This window comes from Misgurnus anguillicaudatus, chromosome 6 (assembly GCF_027580225.2).
Source record: "Misgurnus anguillicaudatus chromosome 6, ASM2758022v2, whole genome shotgun sequence".
In the NCBI taxonomy this organism is placed as follows: Eukaryota; Metazoa; Chordata; class Actinopteri; order Cypriniformes; family Cobitidae; genus Misgurnus; species Misgurnus anguillicaudatus.
Window position 1 is genome coordinate 31,735,212 of NC_073342.2, and position 17,655 is coordinate 31,752,866.

Here is a 17,655-nt window from a genome sequence, read left to right on the forward strand (position 1 = left end):
ACAGAAAATGACCACAACTGGCGTAAAAGTTGTGAAAAGAAATTAATTCACCATTGCATCAGTGACCTTGTTGAACTCATATGGAATGGGACCTTTAAGATAAAAATGTGTGGTTTTTATAAAAGGGGCAGTTTCCTGGACAGGGTTTAGGTTAATCCAAAACTAGGGGCCCTATTTTAACGATCTAAGCGCATTGTCTAAAGTGCACAGCGCAACGTCTAAATGGGCGTGTCCGAATCCACTTTTGCTAATTTAACGACGGGAAAAATGGTTTGTGCGCCGAGCGCATGGTCGAAAAGGGTTGGTCCTATTGTAATGAGAGTATTTTGGGCGTAACGTGCAATAAACCAATGAGAGTCTCAGCTCTCATCCCCTTTAAAAGCCTGTTGCGCTGGCGCTATGTTTAATCCCTATTTAGATGACAGACTTTGTAAACTGAAAAACTAAGTGGAGGAAGAAGATTCCCAGTTAAAGATTAATGTTAAATAATTTTGTTGTTTTTCACTTGTATTGAAATTGTTATTTTTTTATTAAAACATTTAAAAATCGTTTTCTTTTAGTCATGGAAGTAAAAAAGTAGGCTTGTAATTGATTTAAATGTATGGCTATCCAATATCATCAAAAAATAATTTACAAGTATGTAAGATAAGGTTTGTCCTCTAAAAATACTTTATTTGTAACAAACAGGAGATAACGAATTTACAAACGGCTCTCTGCAGGGTTCAGCACTTGGACAGCGTTTTTAAGCAAAGAGGTTTTTTTTAAGCATTACTTAAAATTGTTTCTCATCTCACCATATCCAAAGTTACAGAGTCATCATATACAATAAATTCATGAGGTAGCATTTAAAAAAAAAAACATTTAAAAACACATGCATTTGTTTAAAGCAAAGCATTTATTTACTTACCAGGCTGCAGGTGAAGCAGCTCTTTGCGCCTTTTAACGTCTCATAATTAGTCCTCATTTATATCCAAGAAACTCAATGATAATCTTTTACATTCAATCCTTTAATGTTTCATATTTAAAAGCGTTTTTGTGCTGCTGTGCATTCATGTATGTGATAAGCAAACCCGCGCTGTCGTCCCGTTTAGGCGCATATTACTAATGCGCTCTTTAAATAACAAAAAAAAAAACATTGCGCCTTTGACTTTAGACTTTAGAGCAGGTTTTTGTCGGTCAATGGCGTAGTCTATTTTAGTTGCCTCAAAATAGCAACGCGCCAACAATGCGCCTGAACACACCTCGTTTTCAGACCAGAACGCCCATGGGCGCAAAAGGGGGCGCAAATGCATTTGCTATTTAAACAACGTGGTGCTAAACGTGAAAATTATAATTGCGCAGGGTGGAAACTAGCGAAAGACACTAACATCGCGCATTGCGCTGCATTGCGCCAGGTGTAAGATAGAGCCCTAGGTCTTGGTTATATTAGGACATTTAAGTAATTTTTACAAACATACCTTACAAAAAACAATACTGGTTTGTATCTTGAGACAAAACAATGACACTAATATATGTTAAGATATATAAGTAAGGCAGCTCAAACATGCATTTTAGTCTGGGACTAGGATAAGCCCTGTCTGAAAACCGCTCCTAATGTTATTTCTGTTAAAACACAACAGTGATGTTTCTTTTAAAGATGCATATAAACATTTCCCTTATTTTAAGGTTAATGTAGGCTACAACTTAGTCTATATTAACTAGTTAGTGGTTTAGGTGGTTTGTGGGGAAGCGGTTGATAATGTCATATCATTATTTAATAAGAAAGATTAAATCAAATAAAATAGTACATTTTTGTTATATGATTCATCTCAGATGAGTTTTAGTGAGGAAATGTTGCTATAACCACATATACTTCACAAATGTTGCTCATGTGTTAAGGCGTTGCATGTTTTAGTTTTTCTGCAATGTATGAAATATCTGTGGTAAGAGTGTTGTAGGAACGGAACAAACACAAATCATCTGTCTACATGTGGCTCACTGGTGCCTCCTTTTCACTCAAACTGGAAATATTTTTGGTTTCGTCCACAGATAACCCACTTGGCATAAAATCCATTCAGAGCTGCATATTCCAGATGTTAGATCATTTAATGCCATGTTAAAAATGTTACACTGAAGGTTCAGTAGTTTTCTATTAAAGCCACTCATTTACAGTACAAAAAATTCCATTAATATTAACAAATGTAATGTTGTTATTTAAGCAGAAAATTCATATTGAATTGTGCATTTGTCTTTTAACAATTCCATTTCAAATCAAATCAATTTACAGAATATAATATGTTAAACTCAAGTAAACAATAAATTACAATATTTGGTCTATTTTTTTAAATAATTATCAAACACTGATCTAATCCCAATTTAGTATCAGAGTGATGCTAAGTGTGCTAGCAAGCTGACAGTTAGACCCTGTTTACACGAGAACGCTCGAGGGTGAAAACGTAAAAATAATTTATTGAATGTGCCCTTCGTTTACACGGCGACAGCGTTTTGGGGGCTTAAAAACGCAAAAAGGCGAAACCACCCTCCAGAGTGGAAATCACATCTAAAGAGTAAAAACGCAGAAGTTCTTCACAAAAGTTCAGTAATTCACATTGCAACCTAGCCGCCTGGAGTGTATACTGCATCGAAAATATCACACACTTTTGCATCAGCATATGAACGCAGATTTCCCCCCCCCCCAAAAAACATGTATAAACGCGGAATAAAAAATGATAACGGAATACCACTTTTGCGTTTTCTCTTCAGACCGTTTCCGTGTAAACGTAGCTTTAGACTGGAAAAGAACTTAGCTCTCAGACAATTCCATGCAAATGTTATGCTAACCATGGAAAAATCTGTTTAACCAACCCATTTTTAACTTGTCCCATGACCCATAAGATGTGCATGTGCACAAATTCTGAATTTTTTAAACATCCACATAATTGCAGTGCCTCTTGAATTTTTAAGGGTCTCGTTTAGAACGCAAATCTCACTTAGGGTTCATGACAAAAGTAATTCCTTCTTAAACAAGGGGTTTAATTCCCAGGGAGAACACATGTGATCCACTGTAATGTGTTTCTTACCAATTTACCAAGTCTCCAGCTTGATTTTAGCTGGTTTTGCTGGTGTAGCAAGCTAGTCTAGTTGCGTTTTGGTCACTTTTTAAGCTGGTCTAGCTGGACTTAGCTGGTCAGGCTGGAAGACCAGCTGGCCCACCAGCATGACCAGCTTTGTCAGGCTGGGAGGACCAGCGTAAACCACATTAAACCAGCTAAAACCAGCTACCAGCCCATGCTGGTCTTAGCTGGATTTTTCAGTAGGGGAGACTTTAACTCTCATGAGATTCAGAACCTGACTGATACATTCCCTAGAATAAACTGGTCTAGGTCTCCAAAAAACAAAGGAAAAAACTTCAGAGATGAATGAACAGAAAAACAAAAGCATGACGCTTAACTTATAAACAGGAATGAATCTCTTACTGTATGTGTGCTGTCACTCCTGCCCTACGTTTACCCTGTTTACCACATCATCCGGATCTGTCTTGTGGTTACCTTCCTAGCCCCGAGAATGCACATTTCATATTTCAGATGGGCTTCTATGAGAGCCTCGTTCAGCGGTTTCGTCCGTCCAGGGCACTTCCTTTAAAAACACCCAGCAGACTTTGGGAAACTCTGACACTTAACTGTACATCTATATAACAGAGGTGCTCCTGAGGAATTTGAGGCATGTCTTAAAAACGCAAACCAAGAAAAGTATCTCTCACACACAGCTGTAAACAGGAAACGCTGGAACTGGTGGCCACATACATCCTGCTGGCTTGGTAACTGGCCAGATAGTTTTTCCTGGATGTGACAGACATACCAATGAGAAACAGGGTCTTTTTAATATATCGCAACATCTTGGGCCACAGGCAGGCTACACCCTGGATAGATGGACACAAATATACACTGAAGTCCAAACACACAAGTAAACATTTTATTGTTTTCTATTTTATACAATTATGTTATTTGCAACATTAATTTTTGTGAAAACCTAAATTGAAAGATTAACATGTCACATGGTTACAAGGGGGGATTTGCTATGACATTATCTAATGCTTCTGTTCACCAGTTAGATTTTGAATGTGAAACCTTTGCGAGAATGGATATCTGCCAGCATTTGATTCGCTTCATTACATCTGCTTTGTGTTCCTGCATTGTTCTGGCTAAATAACCATCTCTTTTCCATTAAAATAACACCCTCATGTAAGGTTACAATGCCATGGTTGCCCAGTCAGTGCCAGCCTGTAGTATTCACCTCCTGTGAATCTGTCGAATGCCAAATGCCAGCATTTGAATTGTTGTGCAGGAATCCCAACCGTCTACCAGACTGGCTGTAAATTTGGCACACTGATTAATCCCCTTAAAGTGCGGCTTAGGAAACAAGGCTAACTTAGCTAGGCTCAAAAGAAAGACGCTTTCCCTTGGGCTAAGTAAGACAAGTGAATAGGAACAAATTTCTCAGTTATTAGAAAGAGCAAAAGGGTCATCATTAAAATGATGAGGATTTTTCAGGTCAACACCTACTTAGGCATATCTCAGGCCTTCCTGGGATTGGCCTTTAACTTCTGACCTTGTAATCTTTCGTTCTGCTTAATTGTTGAAGATGCCGTTCTAGACCTTTATGACCGTAGACAACGTTGGCCAGGAATACAAGGAGTGTTAATTGGACCATGTGCATCTCCAGTAATCCATTCCCAGTCTTTGAAAGAAAGGGGAACAAGGAGATCATAAGAGATGAGAACTTCCACAGTCAAGGGTCAGAGCCAAGAACACAAACCTTCATCAGATGTGCTAGTAAATCCGACAGATTACATTCAAGACATTGTTTTCAGGAAGTTCCATCCAGCAGCCCAAAGAGAGAGGGGGTGGAATTAGAGTCCGAGCCAGGGCATCAAGCCACCAGTTCTGGGGGACTGTGGGTTAAACTGGTGGGGGCTGGTGGGTTGGTGGTGCTGTGATGGGGAAAGGGTATCAGCAAAGCTCATACATACAACTGAAACCAGAACATTCCAATGGTCACTACTGCTTTCCCTGCCCACCAGAGCAGAAAATAGAGCTGGTGTTTGACCTCTCCAAGAAGACTGTGTGTCTTGGACAATACTAACATCCCTTGTGGTTTCAATAAAGTAGACATATTTTGATATTTTTATGTTTTAGAAAACTTCTGCTGGTCGAAATTAATTAATCAGGAAAAATCTTTGTGTTCTTGTGACAGAGAAAGCCACAAACGGGGTCAAGAGCGTTTGATTTGGATGGAACGCTGGTAAAGATACAAATAGCTTTAACGACGTGTCACATATGTATCGTGTGAAATAGAGACCCTTCCCAAAAATGTCAACAAAATGAGCCTATTGACTTGCAGTGAACCAGCGTTGGTTCTTTTCGCATTCGTTCCACACATTTGCACATTTGGATGACAGTTTCGATGGAACACACTGTTGCTTTTATAACAGTACATTGTGGGGTGGATCTTTTCATGCACCAACTTTCAAAGCTGAATGTCTTTTAGCTACAAAAATGGATCTGATTAACTTCTAAATTATGAGTTAAATATTTTAATATACCGTCCTTACTGAATATATGTAGTATTTTTAGTAACCTACAGTGTAAATAATAACATCATCAAAGAGTAACTTGATTGTAGTTTATAAGTAGCTTGGCATGCTACAGCTTCAAAGTAGCTTTCACAACACTGTTTACCAACTAATCATTAAACACAGCAGTCGTAGAAACCACATGGGAAACTCTTTGTTTTCATGTCCTCTACTATTATGGGCTGAGGGCGCTGGATGACATGTGGAAAAAACAGGAACTCTGAAGAACTTTGTTTTTGTGGGGTCACCCTTTCTTGTTCAGTCTTGCATCTCCTTGTTGAAGAACTCATTGGAAAGCACCTGAAACAAATAAAAACATAAAACAAAGAATAAACATACAGGATAAAAACTAGTGAGCAAGGTCAGCCAAACAAATCTTTGGTGTTTTTTGGGTTTTGCTTTGCATTCCAAGACACTAATTTGTTTTGTCTGTAGTTTTGCGTTATTGTTTGTCTGAGGTAAATTCTTTAGCTCCTGAGTTTGTTGTTTGTTGAAAGCCACAAGTGCGCTCGGTTGGTCTACCTCAAGAAGAAATATTCCTATAGAGAGTTTATAGAGGATCTTTACCACATTAGCAAGTCTGTAGCAGCATTTGCATAATGTAAAAAAACCTCATGAGATCTCCTGCTGTGCTAAAGCTCAACTGTGGCTCATGCACTGGGCTTAGCAAAGAAAATAAACATAAAATGCTAATTTATAGAGTTCACCAGGCTCTGTTTGTATTGATCTATGTAATGCTTAATAGCACTTTGTTAGGATATGTTTGCCAACAACATCAAGATAATAGCCCCTTCTATTTTTGTCAGTCAGCAAGATATAATTGCTTTGTCATAAACTTGAAGACTCCAGTGTGAACATCTGTTTTACACAAGCATACAGTAAGTGGCTTAAAAACTCTAATGCATCAAGTGAATGGGACTCACTTTGATAAGCGTTGTTTGATTAGGAAGACATCTGTCTGTCTTTTTTTGACCCTGTATAGACACAAACATTGAAGAGTGAAAAAACTGGGCCCTCATACAATAAGTCCAAGATAATATATGCAGTGCAATAGGAAACATTGACCGGTATAATAACGCACCATTAGCCTTCTCAGGGTAAATATGGTTTAACAAATGCAAAAACTGTAAACTCACTGCGATCATATATCAAAGTTTTGGACAGACAGTCACTACGGATGCTGGCACGAGGTGCTGGGAATCTGCTCAGCACAAATTAAATCTGCTCGCTAAGAGTCAAATCCTTCATAAAACTGGACAGCTTATTGTCCATCAGGTAGTCCATCAAAACAAAAATGGCCACAACTTCAAGAAATCAAAGTTATAGGCTGCGTCCGGAACTGCATACTTAATTTCAATGAGTGCCTACTTAACAAGAGCTAAAACAGTACATACATTATCGCCTAATCGCGTTAAGTATAGACATCATCTGCCATGTTGACGTTATCATTTGACCTATGACGTAGTAGGCTTGTTCGGCACCACAAGAACCGATAGGAGGATGGCATCACAATACCGCGAAAGCGATTCAAAGTGACTTCTCCATATGATTCCTTGAATCGCTCTCGCGGTACTTTGATGTCATCCGCCTGTTGGCTCTTGCGGCGTGAACTCGAAAAAGCCTAAAAACAGGCATAGAAACTTATGCAGGTGTATGAGGGACAGGTTTACTAACACCTGACTGCATCAGTAACTAAACAGCCCTACTTTGTGCAATCTCTGTCAGTTTTGCAAGTGTTGAAATGTCTGGACAAAGCAGACATTGGGAAGCTGCTCGAAGATCTTACCTTTGGAGATTACTGTTGGTTTTATACTTGCAAAAATACATAATAATTAAGGCCCTGTTTACACGAGAATGCTCGAGGGTAAAAACGGACCTTCAAGTTGCCATAGCAGCTCTGATAAATATACAAGAGTCTTTCCAGCAGTTGTATGAAATATTCACAGCTAGTATTACTGATCAGAGAAGGTGCATTAATTACCTCCATCAAATTGTTGATGTGCAAATTCATCGGAGGCAAACCAGACGGCTTTGGTCGAGACCTGGGAGAACAAAGAAGAAGATTGTACTCAGGCGCACGGACTTGGTATTGTTGTGTGTTAGTGCTTCACATTGCACATTCAAGTAGGTGGTTTCGGACGCAACTTAAGTATACATACCTCTAAATCTCACGAGAAATAGTCCAATATCCTGCTAATTCTCACCTACACTTTTATGTACTGAGAATTCGGACATACTATTCATTCGCCTATTGCTTTTTGCCTACTATATAATATGGAAATAGGTGGTTTTGGCGCAGCCATAGAGTTTTTGGAGTGGTGAGACCAAAGAGCCAGTGGGTTTCGGGAACAGTATGAGACTGAAAATGTAAACAAACTGATCTAAGACCAGTGGTTTGGGGTGGACAGTCTCATTCCAAAGAGTGTTGGGATTCTGTGCAAACATTATCATCTTCCAGTGGTTCCAAAGTAGACAGAATAAAACACAAGGATTTCCATAAACTGGGAATTAAGGTGATTTGGATCACATCTAGTAAATTTATATGACTATCAGCTTATGCCACACAATGGACTTGTGCTGAGAATTTCATAAGCCTTCTAAACTTAATAAATCGTTTTAAAGTATTTAACACTTGATTGTAGACTCTGCAAATCTGAGCTTATTCTGAGATTTTCTTACAGCATCTTCTGAAACTCTGAAGACATGATGTTTATGCACCTTAGTCTCAAGAACAACATTCTATAGGTCATTGAAACGTGGCTCCCCTTGTGATGTCAGAAGGGGATAATACTGCCCCTTAATCTGCACTATTCTGAGGTTCCTCACAACAACCTCTGGAGACATGAGATTTTTGCACCTTTATTCTCAAGAGAAACATCAAAAATATAGCCTAAGCTTTATTCACTCTCATTGCTTTCTGCTAAACTTGATAATTTTAGAAATGCTTCTCATTAGGACAATGTGTTGAATGATAAAGATGCTGCTGACAGTCAGACCGCGTGAAGCTTTGTGTGTCACCATAAAAACTCAAGTCAATTAAAAATTGCAGTTTAAATGAAAGCCCACACCAGAGGGAGAGTTGACATTTTAAAACATCACCTAAAAAGTTTAAACACAAAGATGTGGTCTACTCCATGTATAAACACTTGACCGAGTCTCCCATTTTAGAGATCCTGCTAGGTCTTGGGTCTTCAATGCACAATTATAAAAGCACAGTCACCTAACCAATAACACAAACTGACTGAATCTCTTTTCATATGATATCAGCCCACTTCTTAATTTCATCCTCACACTGGTTCATACATGGCAGGTGTAGTAAATCAAACATAACGGTTTAAATAGTTTTATGCATGCTCCCACTACCCAGTTTTCTACCTGCTGGCTATTGAAACGGACATCTCACACAAAGGGAAATATGTCACTTTCGTCCATGTTCAAAAATATGGTGGATAAATAAAAGTAAAAATTAAGTTGGACACAAAGTCGCACAGGCAAAAAGATCATACCAAAACTAGATGAACACCACAAGAATAAGGTTTTGCGTGCCATTGTGTTTATTAAAGGAACAAGTGCATTTCAAAAGCTCCAAACTTTAATACTCCTCTTCCTCGCAATCATCTTCTGCAGAATCAGCACCCACCTCCTCATAATCTTTCTCCAGTGCAGCCATGTCCTCCCGCGCCTCAGAGAACTCTCCTTCCTCCATCCCTTCACCCACATACCAGTGCACAAAAGCCCTCTTGGCATACATCAGGTCAAACTTATGGTCCAGGCGGCTCCACGCTTCAGCAATGGCCGTGGTGTTGCTCAGCATACAGACGGCTCTCTGCACCTTGGCCAGGTCTCCTCCAGGGACAACAGTGGGTGGCTGGTAATTGATGCCTACCTTAAACCCTGTGGGACACCAGTCTACAAACTGGATGCTGCGACGCGTCTTGATGTTGGCAATTGCCCCGTTAACATCTTTAGGCACTACATCACCACGGTACAGCAAACAGCAGGCCATGTATTTACCCCGCCGTGGGTCGCACTTCACCATCTGATTCGCTGGCTCAAAGCATGCATTGGTGATCTCTGGCACGGACAGCTGCTCGTGGTAAGCCTTTTCAGCAGAGATAATGGGAGCGTAGGTGACCAGTGGGAAATGGATACGAGGATACGGGACCAGGTTGGTTTGGAACTCCGTGAGGTCCACATTTAGAGCTCCATCAAACCGCAAGGATGCTGTAATTGAGGACACAATCTGTGCTATGAGCCGATTCAAGTTGGTGTAGGAGGGACGGTCGATATCGAGGTTTCGCTTGCAAATGTCAAAGATGGCTTCATTATCAACCATGAAGGAGCAGTCAGAGTGCTCGAGGGTCGTGTGTGTTGTGAGGATGGAATTGTATGGCTCCACCACAGCAGTGCTGACCTGCGGGGCAGGATATACGGAGAACTCCAACTTGGACTTTTTACCGTAATCGACGGAGAGCCGCTCCATTAGCAGAGATGTAAAGCCAGAGCCTGTTCCTCCACCAAAACTGTGGAAGATCAAAAAGCCCTGCAGACCTGTGCATTGGTCCGCCTAAAACGTAAAAACAAGGAGAAGTGTCACTGTAAATATGCTTAGGAACTCTACAAAATCTACGATTTATTGAAACGTTATACACGCACCATTTTTCGCATGCGGTCAAGCACAGGGTCTATGATCTCTTTGCCGATGGTATAATGTCCACGGGCATAATTGTTAGCGGCATCTTCCTTGCCAGTGATGAGCTGCTCAGGGTGATACAGTTGTCGATAAGGTCCATTACGGATCTCACCTACAAAAATTAAGAGGATAAAGAAATATTGACTTGAGAGCTTTAAAAACAATCTCCCCCAAAAGTTATCAAAACATCTTAAACATGAAAAAAGGACACCTAGACAGTATTCTTACCAACAACTGTGGGCTCAAGATCAATGAACACAGCTCGAGGAACGTACTTCCCAGCACCAGTTTCACTAAAGAAAGTGCCAAAAGAAGAATCGGCCAGCGTGCTGCCGACATTAGTGATGGTTCCATCTGGCTCAATTCCGTGTTCCAAGCAGTACAACTCCCAACAGGAGTTACCAATCTGGACACCAGCTTGCCCAATGTGAACAGAGATACACTCCCTCTGTTTTGAATCAGAATAATAAAGCACAGTTACGGGAACAGAAATGCTTCTCCAAAATCACAGTAGCTTAAAAATCAATCTCACCATTGTACTGCAGTTTCCAAGTAAACAAGATTACACTTGAGCCTTTAAACCCTGAAATTACAAGCAAAACGCCACTTTCATAATAAACTTACTCATCAAAAACAACTCAAGCATTGGTTGTTTTAAAGGAGAAATTCTTACCTTCAGCATGATCCTGAAGTGATCACCTGACCTTCATTTATATCCATCAGCAGGGCGTGGCTTCATTATTCAATTAATAATAATGAGACTCTGACAGTGTTTTAAGCAAATAAATGTACCATGTACAATGTTATTCTTTGTTTGACCCTCAACTGCAGGAGAATAAAATATGAGCAATATAGAATTAAGACTTCTAAAAATAGTATGCAATTAAAAAATATTTGTCTGTAAGATTTTTATTTTGTAAGATAAAAAAAATTGTTTTGCCCACTTAACAAACATCACAAACAGGCTCACCATGGGTGATTATATTTAAGCATTTAGCAGATGCTTTCATACAAAGTGATTTAAAACTATGAGGAAAGCAATGATTCAATAAATGCTATACAAATTTCAAGCACTAGTGAATATGTTAACATTTTCCTGTAGTTTTTTTCATATTCTCTGGTAAAAGATAGATTTTCACAAGCAAAAATATTCCATGTTTTTTTCCGAATATGAGATTATAAAAATAGCTCATGGGTGTTTTGAATGATCATCACACTATAGAAAATCAGAAAAAGCAATGCTATTACATTTTAAAACAAGAACTTATTGTATTGTAAACTTCAGTACATATGTAAATGTTCTTGAAGTGACAAATGGATCCCAAAGTGTTCATTCGATGGACCTTTTACTATTCCGTGAGCCCCTGGGAGAGAAGTTATCCAACGAAGAAGATGACAGCAAGGAGGGCGTTGTTTTATTCAAAAATGCCAGAAGGTGGTAACAAATGCAAATACATTATATTAAAACAGCTGTCCCTTGTGGTTAAATTGCGCTTGTTTAACGTCATTCCAATTAACAACTAACTTGTTGTTATGTCACGTACATGATGTTTCAACAAGGCGGATGTAGTACATCCAAATTAATTCATACTATTCATCCTGGCGAGTTGCAACTGTGGTGCCCTTGAGCAAGGCACCTTACCCTAATATCGCTCCCCAGGGTGCTGGGATAGCTGCTCACTGGAATGGGTTAAATGCAGAAGTCACACTTTCTTCAAGCAGTGGTACAGGAAAAAATCTGCATCTTTTAATAAGACTTTTTTATGCAAGACAACGATTCAGCACATGCATCAAAGTACTGAGTGGCTGGCCAGTAAAGGCCTTAAAGGTGAAAAACTAATGACATGACCCCCTTCTTCACTTAACTTAAACTCCTATTGAGACCTTTTGATACCTTCTTAAGCAGGACATTTACAGTGAAGGTAAACCGTACACCTCTCTGAACAGTGTCTGGGAGGCTGTGGTTGTGGCTGCACAAAATGTTGGTTCAGACCAGATCAAGAAACTGACTGAATCCGTGAATGGAAGGCTTGTGACTGTTATCGAAAAGAAGGGTGGCTATATTGGTCACTGAGTCTATATATTTTTTTATTTTTTATTGTTTTATAAATTTTTTTGTAAATGTAGAGTTTGTTTATCATTCTCACTTTAACAGTTGAAAAAAAAACCAGTGAGAAGGTAAAATCTTTGCTTTTCATTTAGTTGCCTAATAATTCTGCACACTAATAGTTGCCTAATAATGATGTACATAGAAATATTCTCTTAAGAAAGCCAAAATTTAACTTTTACTACTTAAATGTTCGGGTTTGAGGGTTTGTTGACATTTTGGGTTGACCAGGGGCCTATACCATGAAGCTGGTTTAGTTGGTTAGCCAGCTTTGTTTAGGATTAGTTTGTTCAAATCCTGGGTTTTGGGTACCATGAAAATAGCTTTTACCAACAAAGCCTGCACATTGGCTTGGTTTTGTCAACCTGAAACTAATCCTGTAACCCTGAGTTTGTTTAACCATTTTCATGGTACGGGCCCCAAGAGCACTGTAGTTGTACAATAACAAAAGTAATCCTCAAAAATACAACTTAATGTATTTAACTAATAATTCTGCACACAGTGTAATTACAAACAACAAGATTTTATCTTTTGGAGTCAAATAAAACGACTTAAATTACATAATGTTAAAACGTCATTGGTAAGCACGGGAATATACAGAACGCGTAAGGACTCTTCGCCATGCCAGTTGGTTTACGCCACTGGGCCAACAGATGGATATTATTTTTTCCCTTACAATGGGATTTCAAACAAATCATCTGAAAATAAGGTTTAGTTTTAACTGAAACAACCAATAACTCTTAAGTCTTCAGAGCTACCGAGCAATGATATTTTTATCCAGGATGAAAGACAAAGATGTCAAAGAATGGCACTACTGAAGATTTCCCATAATTCCTGTGCACATAAAGCAGAACATAACACATTCCATAGTGGACATGAAAATTATACCCAGACTAAAGTTAAAAGACAAATGTTACCATTGCAACAACATTGACATGATTTTGTACAATTTGCAAAGACTTTCTTTGTTTAGCTTATTATTTGAAATGTTTACCAATTTTCATTTCCCTTTGTTGAATGCCTCGGGAAAGTCTTTTCAAGCTTAACTGCGGCTCACGCACTGGGCTTAGCAAACAAAATAAACATAAAATGCTAATTTATAGGGTTCACCAGGCTCCATTTGTATTGATCTATGTAATGCTTAATAGCACCTTGTTTGGATATGTTTGCCAACAACATCAAGATGATAGCCCCATCTATTTTTGTCTGCAAGCAGAATATAATTGCTTTGTCATAGACATTCACAGTGGAGTCTTCAACTGAATATTTGATCACGTTTTACAAGTTTGTTTACACAAGCATACAGTAAGTGGCCTAAAAACACAAATGCATCAAGTGACTGGGACTCACTTGCATATAAGCGTGGTTTGATCAGGAAGAAATCTGTCCTTTTTTTGGGACCCTGTATAGACAAACATTACAGAGTGAGAAAACTGGGCCCTCATACTTAAAGTCCGGCCTTGTCCGTCAGGTTGTCCATTAAAGGAGAAATGTCCACAACTTCAAGAAATCAGTTATGGGTTTTTGGAGTTGTGAGACGGGAGAGCCAGTGGGTTTCGGGAACTGTACGAAAGACTGAAAATGTAAACAAACGGATCTAAAATCAGTGGTTTGGGGTGGACATTCCCATTTAAAAGGGTGTTGGGATTCTGTGCAAACTCATGCGCATTCTTCTAGTGGTCACACAGTAATACTGTGGAGAGAATGAAAACATTAGGATTTCCGTAAACTAGGAATTAAGGTGATTTTGGTCACACCTAGTGAATTTATATGACTATCAGCTTAACACAATGGACTCTTTAAACCATAAAAAACTTAGGATTGGAAACTCTAAAAACTTATTCTGAGGTTCTCACAACAGCCTTTGAAACTCTGGAGACATCTAGAGAAACATCTAAGACATAGGCCAAGCTTTAGTCACTCTCATTACTCTTTGCTAGACTTGATTTTAGAAATGCTTCATCTGGACCTCTATGCAGGAATGAAGCGAACACTATAATAATTGGTGATAACAGCAAGCAAAAAGATCATAAAAACCTAGACAAACACCACAAGAACAAGGTTTTGCATGCCATTGTGTTTATTAAGGAACAAGTGCATTCCAAAAGCGCAAAGCTTTAATATTCGTCCTCATCCTCGCAATCATCTTCGGCAGAATCAGCACCCACCTCCTCATAATCTTTCTCCAGTGCAGCCATGTCCTCCCGCGCCTCAGAGAACTCTCCTTCCTCCATCCCTTCACCCACATACCAGTGCACAAAAGCCCTCTTGGCATACATCAGGTCAAACTTATGGTCCAGGCGGCTCCATGCTTCAGCGATGGCCGTGGTGTTGCTCAGCATACAGACGGCTCTCTGCACCTTAGCCAGGTCTCCTCCAGGGACAACAGTGGGTGGCTGGTAATTGATGCCTACTTTAAACCCTGTGGGACACCAATCTACAAACTGGATGCTGCGGCGGGTCTTGATGTTGGCAATTGCCCCGTTAACATCTTTAGGCACTACATCACCACGGTACAGCAAGCAGCAGGCCATGTATTTACCCCGTCGTGGGTCACACTTCACCATCTGATTCGCTGGCTCAAAGCATGCATTGGTGATCTCTGGCACGGAGAGCTGCTCGTGGTACGCCTTTTCAGCAGAGATAATGGGAGCGTAGGTGACCAGTGGGAAATGGATACGAGGATACGGGACCAGGTTGGTCTGGAACTCCGTGAGGTCCACGTTCAGAGCCCCATCAAACCGCAAGGAAGCTGTAATGGAGGACACAATCTGCGCTACAAGCCGATTCAAGCTGGTGTAGGAGGGACGGTCGATATCGAGGTTTCGCTTGCAGATGTCAAAGATGGCTTCATTATCGACCATGAAGCAGCAGTCGGAGTGCTCGAGGGTTGTGTGTGTTGTGAGGATGGAATTGTAGGGCTCCACCACAGCAGTGCTGACCTGCGGGGCGGGATATACGGAGAACTCCAACTTGGACTTTTTACCATAATCCACAGAGAGACGCTCCATTAGCAGAGATGTGAAGCCAGAGCCCGTTCCTCCACCAAAACTGTGGAAGATCAAAAAGCCCTGCAAGCCCGTGCACTGGTCAGCCTAAAAAGAAACACAAGTAGTGTCATTGTAACATATGGTTAGAACCTGCCAATGATTTTATGAAATGTTATACGCACCATTTTTCGCATGCGGTCCATCATAGGGTCTATGATCTCTTTGCCGATGGTATAATGTCCACGGGCATAATTGTTAGCGGCATCCTCCTTGCCAGTGATAAGCTGCTCAGGGTGGTACAGTTGTCGATAAGGTCCATTACGGATCTCATCTACAAAATTAAGAGGAAAAAGTATTGACTTGAGCTTTAAAAACAACCTCCCCCCAAAACAGTTAACATAACGTCACAGGGGAGAACAGCAGATATGAAATATCTTAAACAATACAAAAGGAAACCTAGACAATATTAAAAGGTTCTTACCAACAACTGTGGGCTCAAGATCAATGAACACAGCTCGAGGAACGTACTTCCCAGCACCAGTTTCACTAAAGAAAGTGCCAAAAGAAGAATCGGCCAGCGTGCTGCCAACATTAGTGATGGTTCCATCCGGCTCAATTCCGTGTTCCAAGCAGTACAATTCCCAACAGGAGTTACCAATCTGGACACCAGCTTGCCCAATGTGAACAGAAATACACTCCCTCTGGTTTGAATCAGAATAAAAGCACAGTTACAGAAACAGAAAAACTTCTCCAAATGACAGTAGCTTAAAAATCAATCTCACCATTGTACTGCAGTATTCAAGTAAACAAGATTACACTTGAGCCTTCAAACCCTGAAATTACAAGCAAAACACCACTTTCAGAATAAACTTACTCATCAACAACAACAACTCAAGCATTGGTTGTTTTAAAGGAGAAATTCTTACCTTCAGCGTGATCCTGAAGCAATCACCTGACCTTCATTTATATCCATCAGCAGGGTGTGGCTTCATTATTCAATTAACGATAATGAGACTCTGACAGTGTTTGAAGCAAATTTCAAGTTTCAAGTTCTGTATTGTCACATGTACTAGGTACAATGCAATTCTTACTTTGTTTGCTCATCAATTGCAAGACAATAAAAATATGAACAATATAGAATTAACAACCCTAAAAATAGTGTGCAATTTAAAAACATTTGACAATAAGATAGATTTTTTGTAAGATTAAAAAATGTGTTTTGCCCACTTAAAAAACATCCTGCTTTTAATTCATGGCCATCATTTAAAAATAAAAATATGTGACAAATCAAAAACATTTTAGACAGATGGCAGCTTGTTTCAACTTGGCCTGACATCATTATACAAAATCTTCCTAACACAAACAAAAAAGCTTGTACAAACTATTTTTAGACAACTGACACTGAAAAGACACATGTTCAAGCTTTTCTAAACATTATACAGTGAATTAAACGCCCATCGATGGATTCTCTTTCTTATGTACATCATAATGTAGTCTGTGTCCGAAATTTCTAAAATGCTGCCTTCAGAGGCATCATTTGAAAACATGATGTATCAGCATGGCGGATGTAGTACGTCCAAATTCATTCATACTATCCATAATAATACTATATATGGTTTCAGCAGTAACAACATAAACAAGCGGCTTTCATGGTTAACAAGTCTGCTATCTTAGTTTTTAGGCGCAGCCCTAATGAAGCATTTATATCTGTAAGCGCGTGTAAGTGACGAATAGGTCGCATGCATATGACGCCTTTTTATAATCAAACGCAAATGAATGCGAGATTTAGTGCATGCAGTGAACTCAGCAACTGATTTGTGAACCAGTTTTGCTCATAATTTAATCAAGAATCAACTCAAAATTTATTTTTTAAAATGTTACTTAAGTAAATTATATGCACTTGTTGACTTTTATGGGTACAGAGCCCCTAAGGTGACATTGGAGTAAAAAAAATCTAAAGTTTAGTTTCGCATGCTCACGTGAAACTTTCGTGCTCGTGCATGTGATAGTTTCACGTGCGCACGCGAAAGTTTCACGTGAGCACGCGAAACTAAACGCGGTAGTTTCACGTGCGCACGCGAAACTAAACTTTATTTAATTTTTGCTCGATGTCCACTTATGGGCTCCGTGTATGGGGGTTCAAAAATATCAAAAAAAGTTTAGTTATAATTGAAACAACCAATAACTCTTAAGTCTCCAGAGCTACTGAGCAATGATATTTCTAACCAGGATGGAAGACAAAGATGTCAAAGGA

General features: G+C 39.5%; 2 protein-coding genes across 3 annotated transcripts; both read right to left on the minus strand.

Annotated features, from left to right (window-relative positions):
- Positions 1-9,142: 9,142 nt before the first annotated feature.
- On the minus strand, positions 9,143-16,323 carry LOC129433592 (tubulin alpha-4A chain). Of its 2 annotated transcripts, none has more exons than XM_073869028.1 (4): positions 16,184-16,323; positions 10,533-10,752; positions 10,268-10,416; positions 9,143-10,178 (listed from the first exon to the last, which is right to left on the minus strand). In XM_073869028.1, exons 1-4 carry the CDS (start codon positions 16,184-16,186, stop codon positions 9,204-9,206), a joined length of 1,347 nt encoding a protein of 448 aa, XP_073725129.1. In that variant the 5' UTR covers positions 16,187-16,323; the 3' UTR covers positions 9,143-9,203. The 2 variants fall into 2 exon arrangements, with proteins under 2 accessions (XP_073725129.1, XP_055048204.1); XM_055192229.2 differs by lacking the exon at positions 16,184-16,323 and adding an exon at positions 10,837-10,973.
- LOC129434116 (tubulin alpha-4A chain) lies at positions 14,474-16,325 on the minus strand. The gene is made up of 4 exons (XM_055192982.2): positions 16,184-16,325; positions 15,883-16,102; positions 15,584-15,732; positions 14,474-15,506 (listed from the first exon to the last, which is right to left on the minus strand). Exons 1-4 carry the CDS (start codon positions 16,184-16,186, stop codon positions 14,529-14,531), a joined length of 1,350 nt encoding a protein of 449 aa, XP_055048957.1. The 5' UTR covers positions 16,187-16,325; the 3' UTR covers positions 14,474-14,528.
- Positions 16,326-17,655: the final 1,330 nt, after the last annotated feature.

Bases quoted from the DNA above. Each gene is read 5' to 3' on its own strand.
- LOC129433592 (XM_073869028.1), bottom strand. The intron at 10,417-10,532 runs GTAAGAATACTG...TAATTTTTGTAG, and splicing joins TCTTGAGCCCACAGTTGTTG to GTGAGATCCGTAATGGACCT. The intron at 10,179-10,267 runs GTGCGTGTATAA...TTTACGTTTTAG, and splicing joins TTGACCGCATGCGAAAAATG to GCGGACCAATGCACAGGTCT.
- LOC129434116 (XM_055192982.2), bottom strand. The intron at 15,733-15,882 runs GTAAGAACCTTT...TTAATTTTGTAG, and splicing joins TCTTGAGCCCACAGTTGTTG to ATGAGATCCGTAATGGACCT. The intron at 15,507-15,583 runs GTGCGTATAACA...GTTTCTTTTTAG, and splicing joins TGGACCGCATGCGAAAAATG to GCTGACCAGTGCACGGGCTT.